This window comes from Carcharodon carcharias, chromosome 2, assembly GCF_017639515.1.
Source record: "Carcharodon carcharias isolate sCarCar2 chromosome 2, sCarCar2.pri, whole genome shotgun sequence".
Classification (NCBI taxonomy): domain Eukaryota; kingdom Metazoa; phylum Chordata; class Chondrichthyes; order Lamniformes; family Lamnidae; genus Carcharodon; species Carcharodon carcharias.
The window spans coordinates 10,451,288-10,465,863 of record NC_054468.1 but is presented as its reverse complement, the minus strand read 5'-3'; the positions used below and the strand labels follow the sequence as shown (position 1 = coordinate 10,465,863).

Genomic DNA, 14,576 nt, shown 5'->3' with positions numbered 1-14,576 from the left:
GAACAGCATAAGCAGCAAGTGATAGACAGATCTAAACAATCCCACAACCAATGGATCATGTCTAAGCTCTGCAGTCCAGCCACATCCAGTTATGAAAGACAGTGGAGAACTAAACAATCATTGGAAGAGGAGGCTCCACAAATATCCTCGTCCTCAATGATGGGGGAACCCAGCACATCAGTGCAAAAGATAAGACTGAAGCATTTGCTACAATCTTCAGTCAGAAGTGCCGAGTGGATGATCCATCTTGGCCTCCTCCAGAGGTCCCCAGCATCACAGATGCCAGTCTTCAGCTAATTCAATTCACTCCCTGTGATACCAAGAAACAGCTGAAGGCACTGGATCCTGCAAAGGCCCTGACAATATTCCGGCAATAGGACTGAAGACTTGTGCTCCAGAACTTGCCGCGCCCCTAGCCAAGCTGTTCCAGTACAGCTACAACACTGGCATCTACCCGGCTATGTGGAAAATTGCCCAGTTATGTCCTGTACACAAAAAGCAGGACAAAGTGGCATTTGCTTAGCAATAACCTGCTCACTGATGCTCAGTTTGGGTTCCGCCAGGGCCATTCAGCTCCTGAGCTCATTACAGCCTTGGTTCAAACATGGACAAAAGAGCTGAACTCCTGAGGTGAGGTGAGAGTGACTGCACTTGACATCAAGGCAGCATTTGACCGAGTGTGGCATCAAGGAGACCTAGCAAAACTGGAGTTAATGGGAATTTGGGGGAAAACTCTCCAATGGTTGGAGTCACAAAGGAAGATGGTTGTGGTTGTTGGAGGTCAGTCATCTCAGCTCCAGGACATCACTGCAGGAGTTCCTCAGGGTAGTGTCCTCGGCCCAACCATCTTCAGCTGCTTCATCAATGACCTTCCTTCCTTCATAAGGTCAGAAGTGGGGATGTTCGCTGATGATTGCACAATGTTCAGCATCATTCACGACTCCTCAGATACTGAAGCAGCCCATGTCCAAATGCAGCAAGACCTGGACAATATCCAGGCTTGGGCTGACAAGTGGCAAGAAACATTCACAGCACACAAGTGTCAGGCAATGACCATGTCCAACAGGAGAGAATCTAACCATCACCCCTTGAAATTCAATGGCATTACCATCACTGAATCCCTCCACTGTCAACATCCTGGGGGTTACTATAGACTAGCCATATAAATACTGTGGCTACAAGAGCAGGTCATAGGCTTGGAATCCTGCAGTGAGTAACTCACCTCCTGACTCTCCAAAGCCTGTCCAGAATCTGCTATTATCACATTCTGCTTTCTTACCTTTTCCGCTATCAGCACCTCCCTTAGTCCTTACCATTACCATTAACACTCCCTTTAGTCCTTACCATTAACACTCCCTTTGTCTTTTTGCCCATGACATCTTTGTCAATCTCTCCTTTGCCTCCACCTATCGCTGGCCTTCTATCCAGCTCCACCTGCCCCACCCCCCCTTAAACAGTATAAATTTCATCACATTTCTACCTCCCTTTAGCTCTGAAAAAGGGTCAAACAGACTTAAAACGTTAACTCTGTTTCTCTCTCCAGACCCGCTGAGCTTTTCCAGTATTTTCTGTTTTTGTTTCAGATTTCCAGCATCTGCAGCATTTTGCTTTTATCCCCACGTTCTACCCTCTGTAGGCTTGAGATCATCCAAAACTTTATTGCCCCGCTCCTAAGTCATCCCAAATTAAACGCAAAATACTGCGGATGCTGGAAACCTGAAATAAAAACAGAAAGTGCTGGAAATACTCAGCAGGTCTGGATAGAGGAACAGAGTTAACGTTTCGAGACGAACATGACTCTTTTTCAGAGCTGAAGGGAGGTAGAAATGTGAGGGGGTTTAATACTGTTGAAAGCAGGGGAGGGAGAGGAAGAACAAAAGGGGAAATCTGGGATAGGGTAGAAGGCAGGAGAGATAAAATGACAAAGATTTCATGGAACAAAAGGCAAAAGCAGTGGTAATGGTCGTAGAAAAGAAACAAAGCATTTGCCACATCAAGTCCTGTTCGGCCTTCACCCCTCAGTTCATGGACCTGCAGTGGCTCCTGGTTAAGAGATGCCTTCATTTCAAAATTCTCAGCCTCGCTTTAAAATCCTTCCATGGCCTTGTCCCCCCCTTATTCTCTGTAGCCTCCTCCAACCCTACAGCCTTCCGAGGACTCTGTGTTCCTCCAATTCCGGTCTCTTGACCATGCCCGATTTTAATCACTCCACTATTAGCAGAACTGCCTACAGCTGCCTATAGCTCCCTTTCTATCGTCTCCACCTCTCTCTCCTCTTTTACGATGCACCTTCAAACCTACTATTTGGACTATGTTTTTATTCTCTTGCCCTAGGTCACCCTTTGGGTCAAATTTTCGTTGAGAGTCCTCCTGTGAGAGGTGCCACCCAGTTAAAGTCACTATATAAATTCAAGCTGTTGGTGTTGTTGAACCAACTTCACCAAACCATTATCTAATCACTTACCTCCCTGGTGTTGGTGGGATCTTGCTGTGCGCTAATGGTCCATTACGTTTTGTACATTGCGACAGTGACGGACTACACTCCAAAAAAGCGCTTCATTGGCTCTGGAGCACTTTGTGCCAGCCTAAGGCTGAAAAAGGTGATATACAAATGCAGGTTCTTTGCTTTTCAGGCTCTGAATTAAGCCTGGGTTTCACACACCATATATCCAACCTATTGCTAGGGTTCCCTATTTAAGATTCACACATTAAACATTTGAACTAACTCTGTTACCTGGTCACTTGCTCAGGATAAGAGATTCCCATCGTCTTTCCAGAGTTAGGATCCTGTGTGCTCCTGTGTGCTGACGGTGTGATGTTCCTGTGAAATCCAATCATCTGGATTGTACAGCATGTTTGTCTTACTGGGTCAGGATTTCACAGAGCGTTGAACTCCAGGACAGCGACTGTAATCAATCTCTAACATTAACAACATTTTACACTTTAGACTTTTGGCATTCCCAGAGTAATCCTGTACTTCCCAGAGAGGTGCTTCTTTCAAAAAAGAATTAACTCCGTTTGCACCTCACATCTCCGTGCTGTGCCCCACTCCTCACCTGTCCACCCACCACTCAGCCTGCTTTCCATAATACCCCTTGAGAGGAAAATAAATTCTGAAGTGTGGGACATGTAAGGGAAGCTTTACTCTGTATCTAACCCCGTGCTGCCCCTGTCCTGGGAGTGTTTGATGGGGACAGTGTAGAGGAAGCTTTACTCTGTATCTAACCCCGTGCTGCCCCTGTCCTGGGAGTGTTTGATGGGGACAGTGTAGAGGAAGCTTTACTCTGTATCTAACCCCGTGCTGCCCCTGTCCTGGGAGTGTTTGATGGGGACAGTGTAGAGGGAGCTTTACTCTGTATCTAACCCCGTGCTGCCCCTGTCCTGGGAGTGTTTGATGGGGACAGTGTAGAGGAAGCTTTACTCTGTATCTAACCCCGTGCTGTACCTGTCCTGGGAGTGTTTGATGGGGACGGTGTAGAGGGAGCTTTACTCTGTCTCTAACCCCGTGCTGTACCTGTCCTGGGAGTGTTTGATGGGGACAGTGTAGAGGGAGATTTACTTTGTATCTAACCCCGTGCTGTACCTGTCCTGGGAGTGTTTGATGGGGACAGTGCAGAGGGAGATTTATTCTGCATCTACCACAGCTCCAACCTCTAAGATAGATCCAAAAAGGTCCCATGGAATGATTTGTAGAATATTTTCTTAATATGTATCTGAAACCAACATCACCAAAACATATTATCAGGTCATTAACTGATATGTGGGATCTCACTGTGTGCAAATTGTTTGTTGCATTTCCTAAATTACAAAATTTGCTACACATTAAAACTTAATTGGGTTTGGGAAATTCTGAATTTGTGAAAGGTATGATCAACAATGTAAGCCTTTCTTTTCTTTCTTGTACATACCCTCTGATATTGTGCTGAATTTTAATATAAGCCCTTGAATCCCTGTTTTCTACTGTAGGTTTTTTTTTCCTGTCCATCCACTTCTATGAATTCATCAATTAGCAGAGCTCCTCCTCATCCACATTGAGAAATACTTGGATGTATATATCTCAGATTTTGAAGTCCTCCCTCCTCCTGGACAGTCATCAGTGCCACTCTGCGGTCTGCTAGTAGATGGTGCTATAGTGCCACTTCACCCATGCTCAGTGCTGCACCCGCCGCCCCCCCCCCGCCCCCACCACCCCCTTGGCATCCTGTTGGGGATCCAGCCATTCAGAAGCAAGTGAAAGTCTGGTGAAACTGGACATACCAGCCAGTGTCTCCATGCAGTGCCCATGGGGCCAGCTCTCTTGATTCAGCGCAGAGGGTAGTACAGGTGAGAGGGCCTTACAGGTGAGAGAGTTGTACAGGTGAGAGGGCCGTACAGGTGAGAGGGCCGTACAGGTGAGATGGTTGTACAGGTGAGAGGGTTGTACAGGTGAGAGGGTTGTACAGGTGAGAGGGCCATACAGGTGAGATGGTTGTACAGGTGAGAGGGTTGTACAGGTGAGAGGGCCGTACAGGTAAGACAGCCGTACAGGTGAGAGGGCCGTACAGGTGAGGGGGGCTGTACAGGTGAGGGGGGCCATACAGGTGAGAGGGCCGTACAGGTGAGATGGTTGTACAGGTGAAAGGGTTGTACAGGTGAGAGGGCCGTACAGGTGAGGGGGGCCGTACAGGTGAGAGAGTTGTACAGGTGAGAGGGTTGTACAGGTGAGATGGCTGTACAGGTGAGAGGGACGTACAGGTGAGAGGGCCGTACAGGTGAGGGGGGCCGTACAGGTGAGAGGGTTGTACAGGTGAGAGGGTTGTACAGGTGAGAGGGCCGTACAGGTGAGGGGGGGCGTACAGGTGAGAGGGCCGTACAGGTGAGATGGTTGTACAGGTGAAAGGGTTGTACAGGTGAGAGGGCTGTACAGGTAAGACAGCCGTACAGGTGAGAGGGCCGTACAGGTGAGGGGGGCTGTACAGGTGAGAGGGTTGTACAGGTGAGAGGGCCTTACAGGTGAGACGGCCTTACAGGTGAGAGGGTTGTACAGGTGAGAGGGCCTTACAGGTGAGAGGGTTGTACAGGTGAGAGGGTTGTACAGGTGAGAGGGCCGTACAGGTGAGGGAGTTGTACAGGTGAGGGGGGCCACCTTTTCTGTGAGTTTTCATATTGATTCAGTGTTAGAATTTCCCTCTTAACCTGATACTTCTCTGTAAGGAGCAGTCTGGAAACCTGATTTCCTTTTTCCCTTTCTATTCCAGTGATACTGAGACCAGTTGTCAAGCCCAAATCACTCTGTTGGATTGAGATCAGGTACTCATAACACGCCACACAAGTGTCAGGCAATGACCATTTCCAACAAGAGAGAATCTAACCATCGCCCCTTGATGTTCAATGTCATTACCATCTCTGAATCCCCCACTATCAACATCCTGGGGGTTACCATTGACCAGAAACTGAACTGGACTAGCCATATAAATACTGTGGCTACAAGAGCAGGTCAGAGGCTGGGAATCCTGCAGTGAGTAACTCACCTCCTGATTCCCCAAAGCCTGTCCACCATCTACAAGGCACCAGTCCCCACTTACCCGGATGAGTGCAGCCCCCACAACACTCAAGAAGCTCGACACCATCCAGGACAAAACAGCCCCGCTAGATTGGCATCTACAAAACTTATAATTATGTAATGCCTTTAACCTAATTAAATGCCTAAGGAGCTTCACAGGAGCATTATGAATAAAATGTGACACCCAGCGGTATAAGGAGATATTTGAACACATGGCCAAAAACTTGGTAAAAGAGATGGATTTTAATGAGTGTCTTAAAGGAAGAGAGGGAAAGGTGGAGAGATGGAGAGAGCTGGGCAGGAATTTGAGGGTATAGGCCCAAGCAGCTGAAAGCACGACCCCCACAGTGGTGGAGAGATTAAAATCAGGGACGCAGAGGAGGCCAGAATTAGTGGAATACAGTGATCTGGGTCTGCAGGAGATTACAGTGATAGGGATGGGGTAAGGCAATACAGCCCTCTCACCTGTATAACCCTCTCACCTGTACGACCCTCTCACCTGTGCAACCCTCTCACCTGTACGATCCTCTCACCTGTACAACCCTCTCACCTGTACGGCCCTCTCACCTGTACAACCCTCTCACCTGTATAACCCTCTCACCTGTACAGCCCTCTCACCTGTACGGCCCTCTCACCTGTACAACCCTCTCACCTGTATAACCCTCTCACCTGTACAACCCTCTCACCTGTACGGCCCTCTCACCTGTACAACCCTCTCACCTGTATAACCCTCTCACCTGTATAACCCTCTCACCTGTACGACCCTCTCACCTGTACAACCCTCTCACCTGTACGACCCTCTCACCTGTATAACCCTCTCACCTGTACGACCCTCTCACCTGTACAACCCTCTCACCTGTACGACCCTCTCACCTGTACGACCCTCTCACCTGTACAACCCTCTCACCTGTACGGCCCTCTCACCTGTATAACCCTCTCACCTGTACGACCCTCTCACCTGTACAACCCTCTCACCTGTACAACCCTCTCACCTGTACAACCCTCTCACCTGTACGACCCTCTCACCTGTACAACCCTCTCACCTGTACGGCCCTCTCACCTGTACAACCCTCTCACCTGTACGACCCTCTCACCTGTACAACCCTCTCACCTGTACGGCCCTCTCACCTGTACAGCCCTCTCACCTGTACAACCCTCTCACCTGTACGGCCCTCTCACCTGTACAACCCTCTCACCTGTACAACCCTCTCACCTGTACGGCCCTCTCACCTGTACAACCCTCTCACCTGTACGGCCCTCTCACCTGTACAACCCTCTCACCTGTACAGCCCTCTCACCTGTACAACCATCTCACCTGTACGGCCCTCTCACCTGTACAACCCTCTCACCTGTACGGCCCTCTCACCTGTACGACCCTCTCACCTGTACGACCCTCTCACCTGTACAACCCTCTCACCTGTACGGCCCTCTCACCTGTACAACCATCTCACCTGTACAGCCCTCTCACCTGTACAACCCTCTCACCTGTACGGCCCTCTCACCTGTACAACCCTCTTACCTGTACAACCATCTCACCTGTACAGCCCTCTCACCTGTACAACCATCTCACCTGTATAGCCATCTCTGTACGGCCCTCTCACCTGTACAACCATCTCACCTGTATGGCCATCTCACCTGTATGGCCCTCTCACCTGTACAGCCATCTCACCTGTACGTCCCTCTCACCTGTACGGCCATCTCACCTGTACAGCCCTCTCACCTGTACAACCATCTCACCTGTATAGCCATCTCTGTACGGCCCTCTCACCTGTACAACCATCTCACCTGTACAGCCATCTCACCTGTACGTCCCTCTCACCTGTATAGCCATCTCACCTGTACGGCCATCTCACCTGTACAGCCCTCTCACCTGTAAGGCCCTCTCACCTGTACGGCCCCCCTCACGTGTACAACCCTCTCACCTGTACAACCATCTCACCTGTACAACCCTCTCACCTGTACGGCCATCTCACCTGTACGGCCCTCTCACCTGTACAGCCATCTCACCTGTACAGCCCTCTCACCTGTACAGGCCTCTCACCTGTACGGCCCTCTCACCTGTACAGGATAGATCCTTGGAGGGCACCTGAGGTAAGGATGAGGGAGCAGGAAAGGAAGCCATTGCAAATGAATCCCTGGCTATAACTAGATAGATAAGAGAATGGAACCAGGTGAGAGTAGTCCCACCCAGCTGGACGACCGTGGAGAGGTGTTAGAAGAGGATGGTCTGGTCAACCATGTTGAAGCTAGCAGGCAGATCAAGAAGGACAAAGAGCTTAAACATTCACTTCCTCTATCATTGGTGCAGTGGCAGAAGGTCTGTACCATCTACAAGATGCACTGCAGCACCTTCCAAACCCATGACCCGTACCACCAAGGACAAGGACAACAGAGACATGAAACCACCACCACCTGAAGTTCCCCTCCAAGTCACTCACCATCCTGACTTGGAAACATATCGCCGTTCCTTCACTGTCGCCAGGTCAAAATCCTGGAACTCCCTTCCTAACCGCACAGTGGGTGTACCTACACCACACGGACTGCAACGGCTCAAGAAGGCAGCTCACCCACCACCTTCTCAAGGGGCAATTCTAGATTTCTAGACTCTAAAGGCGTCAAGGGGTGTGGGGAGAGAGCGGGAGTATGGAATTGAGATTGAGAATCAGCCTTGAGCATACTGAACGGTGGAGCAGGTTCGAATGGCCTGTTCCTAGTTTCTATGTTTCTACTATTTGGGATGGGAAATAAACGCTAGCCTAGCCAGTGCTGCCTACATCCTGTGAAAGTATAAAAAAAAGCTTCTGACTGGTCTCTGACATTCTACCCTGTGTAAACCTGAACTCATTCAACACTCTGCTGTTTGTGTTTTAAGTAGTACCAAGTCCAATTCCCTTAACCCTATGTTCACTCACCCACTGGCTCCTGACTTGGGAACATGTCAATTTAAAAATTCTTATCCTCGTTTGCAAATCCCTCCATGCTGCTGTCCCTCCCTATCCCTAACCTCCTCCAGCCCTACAACTCTCTGAGATCTCAGCATTCCTCCAACTCTAGCCCTTTTGCGCTTTTTAATCACCCCACCATCGGCCGCCATGTCCCCAACTGCCTGGTCCCTAAGTTCTGGAATTCCTCCCTGAATCCCTCTATTTCTCTCCTCCCTCCTTCAGACACTCCCTAAAACCCATGTCTTTGACCAAACTTTATTCACCTGTCCCAATATCTCTTTATGTGTCTCAGTGTCAAGTTTTGTTTGATAATGTTCCCCTGAAGCACCTTGGGATGGTTTATGACATTAAAGGTGCTATATAAATGCAAGTTGTTGCTGTTTTAGTTGTTGTGACATTGGTTGAGGGATAAATTACCCCAGGACACTGGAGAACTCCCCTGCTCTCCTTTGAAATAATGGCATTGGGACATTTACCATCCACCCGAGAGGGCAGACAGGGCCTCGGTTTATCATCTCATCAGAAAGAAGGCAGCTCCGACAGTGCAGCACTCCCTCAGTACTGACCCACCGACAGTGCGGCGCTCCCTCAGTACTGACCCTCCGACAGTGCGGCGCTCCCTCAGTACTGACCCTCTGACAGTGCGGCGCTCCCTCAGTACTGACCCTTCAACAGTGCGGCCCTCCTCAGTACTGATCCTCCGACAGTGCGGCACTCCCTCAGTATTGACCCTCTGACAGTGCAGCACTCCCTCAGTACTGACCCTCCGACAGTGCAGCACTCCCTCAGTATTGACCCTCCGACAGTGCAGCACTCCCTCAGTACTGACCCTCCGACAGTGCGGCACTCCCTCAGTACAGTCCCTCCGACAGTGCGGCACTCCCTCAGTACTGATCCTCGGACAGTGCGGCACTCCCTCAGTACTGACCCTCCGACAGTGCGGCACTCCCTCAGTACTGACACTTGGACAGTGCGGCACTCCCTCAGTACAGTCCCTCAGACAGTGCGGCGCTCCCTCAGTAATGACACTCCGACAGCACGGCGCTCCCTCAGTACTGACCCTCCGACAGTACAGCACTCCCTCAGTACTGACCCTCCGACAGTGCAGAACTCCCTCAGGACTGACCCTCCGACAGTGCAGCACTCCCTCAGCACTGACCCTCCGACAGTGCAGCACTCCCTCAGTACTGACCCTCCGACAGTGTGGCACTCCCTCAGTACAGTCCCTCCGACAGTGCGGCACTCCCTCAGTACTGACCCTCGGACAGTGCGGCACTCCCTCAGTACTGACCCTCCGACAGTGCGGCACTCCCTCAGTACTGACACTTGGACAGTGCGGCACTCCCTCAGTACAGTCCCTCAGACAGTGCGGCACTCCCTCAGTACTGACCCTCCGACAGTGCGGCACTCCCTCAGTACAGTCCCTCAGACAGTGCGGCACTCCCTCAGTACTGACCCTCCGACAGTGCGGCACTCCCTCAGTACGGACACTTGGACAGTGCGGCACTCCTTCAGTACAGTCCCTCAGACAGTGCGGCGCTCCCTCAGTAATGACCCTCCGACAGCACGGCGCTCCCTCAGTACTGACCCTCCGACAGTACAGCACTCCGTCAGTACTGACCCTCCGACAGTGCAGAACTCCCTCAGTACTGACCCTCCGACAGTGCAGCATTCCCTCAGTACTGACCCTCTGACAGTGTGGCACTCCCTCAGCACTGACCCTCCGACAGTGCAGCACTCCCTCAGTACTGACCCTCTGACAGTGCAGCACTCCCTCAGTACTGACCCTCCGACAGTGCGGCACTCCCTCAGTACTGACCCTTCGACAGTGCGGCACTCCCTCAGTACAGTCCTTCAGACAGTGCGGCACTCCCTCAGTACTGACCCTCCGACAGTGCGGCACACCCTCTTTACTGACCCTCCGACAGTGCAGTACTCCCTCAGGACTGACCCTCCGACAGTGCAGCACTCCCTCAGCACTGACCCTCCGACAGTTTGGCACTCCCTCAGTACTGACCCTCCGACAGTTTGGCACTCCCTCAGCACTGACCCTCCAACAGTGCAGCACTCCCTCAGTATTGACCCTCCGACAGTGCAGCATTCCCTCAGTACTGACCCTCTGACAGTGTGGCACTCCCTCAGCACTGACCCTCCGACAGTGCAGCGGTCCCTCAGTACTGACCCTCTGACAGTGCAGCGCTGCCTCAGTACTGATCCTCTGACAGTGCAGCACTCCCTCAGTACTGACCCTCTGACAGTGCAGCGCTGCCTCAGTACTGATCCTCTGACAGTGCAGCACTCCCTCAGTACTGATCCTCTGACAGTGCAGCACTCCCTCAGTACTGATCCTCTGACAGAGCAGCACTCCCTCAGTACTGACCCTCTGACAGTGCAGCACTCCCTCAGTACTGACCCTCTGACAGTGCAGCACTCCCTCAGCACTGACCCTCTGACAGTCCGGCACTCCCTCAGTACTGACCCTCCGACAGTGCAGCAGTCCCTCAGTACTGACCCTCTGACAGTGCAGCACTCCCTCAGCACTGATCCTCCGACAGTGCAGCACTCCCTCAGTACTGACCCTCTGACAGTGCGGCACTCCCTCAGTACTGACCCTCTGACAGTGCAGCACTCCCTCAGCACTGACCCTCCGACAGTGCAGCACTCCCTCAGTACTGACCCTCTGACAGTGCGGCACTCCATCAGTACTGACCCTCCGACAGTGCGGCACTCCCTCAGTACCTCCGACAGTGCGGCACTCCCTCTGTACTGACCCTCCGAAAGTGCGGCACTCCCTATGTACTGACCCTCCGACAGTGTGGCTCTCCCTCAGTACTGACCCTCCGACAGTGTGGCACTCCCTCAATTCTGCACTGAGACGCCTGATCATTGTCCCAAGGACGCAGAAGGTTCACTGCTGCCAATTTCAATTTTCAGAAAGTGAAACTCTAAACCAGGAGTTTGAAGTCTGGTGAAACTGAAACTGTAAGTGATTGAAAAGACTATATAGCCTGTCCACACCTGTGTGGTTAGTGCAGCTTTCAGGCAGTCATAGAAAAGCACACAGATTCGACTGTAGTCACTAGCAGCTGACTGAATGAATCCAACGGTGCCTCTCAGCTGGAGCCAAGTCTGAAAACAAAGTAATATTGTGCCATGTGTCACTCTGTCAGTCACATTCGTGCCTCTGAGTTAGAGAAGGCTGTTGGGTTTGACCCCTGAGCCTTGACACCTGAGTGAAAAATCCCTATTGACACTCCCGGTGAGCGAGTGCTGCACTGTCAAAGGTGCCTTCAGGTTTTGCCTTAAACCGAGGCCCCGTTTTGTCCAATCAGGTGGATGCAAAAGATCTTACACCCGCCATTTAAAAAGGAGAGGAAAGATATCCTCCCTAGTGGCCTGGGGTTATATTCATCGCTCAACCAATATCACCCAAGAGAAGAAGACAGATTATCTGGCTGTTGCTGCGTGTGGGATCTTGCTGTGCACAACTGGCTGCCACGTTTCCTACAAGATTGTTTTCTTCTTCAGCTGTGTAAATCCAGCGTAGGATGTAGTTGGACTGTAATGAGTTATCGGGATAGACATTAAGAGCAGGAATAAGGCCACTCAGCCCCTTGAGCCTGTTCCACCATTCAATAAGATCATGGCTGATCTGATTTTAACCTGAACTCCACATTCCAGCCTACCCCCCCCAATAACCTTTCACACCCCCCACCTTGTTAAACAAAAATCTATCTAGCCCTGCCTTAAAAATATTCAAAGATTCTGCTTCCACTGCCCTTTGAGGAAGAGAGTTCCAAAGACTCACCACTCTCTGAGAGAAAAAAATTCTGCTTGTCTCTGTCTTAAATGAGCGACCCCTTATTTTTAAACAGTGACCCCTAGTTCTAGATTCTCCCACAAGAGGAAACACCCTCTCCACATCCACCCTGTCAAGACCCCTCAGGGATTTTGTATGTTTCATCAAGTTGCCTCTTACTCTTCTAAACTCCAGTGGATACAAGCCCAGCCTGTCCAGCTTATCCTCATTAGACAACCCACCCATTCCTGGTATTAGTCTGGTAAACCTGTTTCTAATGAATTTACATCATTCCTTCAATAAGGAGACCAATGCTGTACACAATATTCCAGATGTGGTCTCACCAGTAACTGAAGCATAACCTCCCTACTTTTGTATTCAATTCCCCTCACAATAAATGATAACATTCTACTAGCTTTCCTAAATACCTGCTGTACCTGCACACTAACCTTTTGTGATTCATGCACTAGGACACCCAGATCCCTCTGAATCTCAGAACTCTGCAATCTCTCACCGTTTAGATAATAAGCTTCTTTCAGTGATGTAGACAGTCAGCAGTCATGTCAACTCTCTAGAGAGGATAGAACACTCCGTACTCAGGAGAGACGTACTTACTCTGTAACCTGTCTTATTTCAAGTGTTAATTTAATGTACCAGTTTACAGCAAGTACCAAAGACTACAATCTGTTTAAGGGAGATAGGTCACGCATAACAGAAGCCAGGGACCACACCAAGATTACACAGAGTCTGATGGCAGTAACCCTTCTTATTCCTCTTTCTTGAGGGATTTCTGCTGTATACCTGGTGCGCTAACATAATGCATTGTCGGTAGTTGTTCAGCAGGAATCTCTCCTGCTCTCACCGCCCACAGACGGTGCTAGCTGCTAGCTGGAAGCTAGCAGGTACATTGGTCACATCATGAATGCTCCTTCTGTGGCCATCAAGTCCTGGAGTGGGATGTGAACCTGGATCTTCTGGCTGAGAGGCAGGGACACTGTCCACTGCACCACAAGGATCTACTCAGCAGTACCGACTACACTGCAAAAAATGTTCCTCTGGCTGTTCACCTTGGGGAGGCCTGAGGTCCTCATTTGCGTACGTGGGTTCTGAACTGATTTCAGAGCAGGAGGAGCCTAAACATTCAGTTTGGCCTCAAAAAAGATAAAACACTGACTGTGAATGACCTCTTGTGCATCCAATCCTCTTCAGAAAGTCCTACGCACCAGGTGGGTTGGGGGTTGGTGGTGGTGGTGGAGGGGGGGCCGGGGTGGGGTGTGTGGGTGTGGGGGTGGGGTGGGGGGGTGGGGGGGTGTGGGGATGTGGCTCCCCTCTCAGGCTGGAAGCTAAATAGCAGCCGGACCCCGTTCGACACTTCATCAGGACCACGATTCACATGTTTAAGGAATGACCCCTCTGCTTATCTGCCTGTGTCAAAGTGAAGGAGGAAATTGGGAAAACATTGGGATATCTGTCACTCGTGAATTTTAACCACTTACCTGCTCGATTTCCACAGTAGAGGTTTTCACAGCTAAGGGTTAAAACCCAATCCCAGGTCTCCCACTCCAATGTTACCTACGCCTGGGCCTTCCAGGGTCACGGTTTTGTTTCAGGACCTGGTTCAGTTGTGGGCTGGTGTCTTTGATCCAACATCACAACAACTTATTTAGCACCTTTAACGTTGCAAAACCTCTCAAAGTACCTCACAGGAACATCATCAGACACGTTACGAGATATTAGGGCAGGTAACCAAAATACATCGGCCTTTAGAAGCAACTTACATGAGAAGAGAAGGGCGGAGAGGTTTAGGGAGGAAATTCCAGAGCCAGGGTCTCGGCACTGAAGGCATGGCCAGCGATTGTGGAGCGTTTAAGGTTGGGGATGCCCAAGAGACCCAAATTGGAGAAGCGTAGGGATCTCTGAGGTTAGGGGCAAGAACGGGATAAATGACTCAGTCCTCCCAAAGCGGGAGAAGAGACGTCTAAATTAGAAACAGGGAAATTAATCTCTATTGTCTGCGCTTTTCTCATTTTCAGATTCAGGTCTCTGTAAATGACCCTGTCGCAACATCTGCTTTCCTGGAAAGGCAACTTTCAATTTCTGATCGACGAGTCAATACCCCACCCAGTTTTGAACAATTCTGCTAACCTTGGACTGTACACAACAACTGAAGGTTTTGAAACATAGAAACGTGTAGAAAGATTTATGGCAACTGAAGGAGGCCCTTTGATCCCAAGTGTCAGTGACAAATGGAAAAGATCTATCTAGGCTAATCCTATTTTCCAGCTCATTG

At 50.4% G+C, this 14,576-nt stretch overlaps 1 protein-coding gene across 1 annotated transcript in view; it reads right to left on the bottom strand.

Annotated features, from left to right (window-relative positions):
* The window catches only part of LOC121288337 (organic solute transporter subunit alpha-like), a 34,927-nt gene extending 32,161 nt beyond the window's left edge, over positions 1 to 2,766 (bottom strand). The window contains exon 1 of the mRNA XM_041206894.1: positions 2,735 to 2,766. Coding sequence (XP_041062828.1) covers positions 2,735 to 2,766 — 32 coding nt within the window. The remainder of the gene's footprint in view (positions 1 to 2,734) is intronic.
* Between the last annotated feature and the right edge of the window lie 11,810 nt (positions 2,767 to 14,576).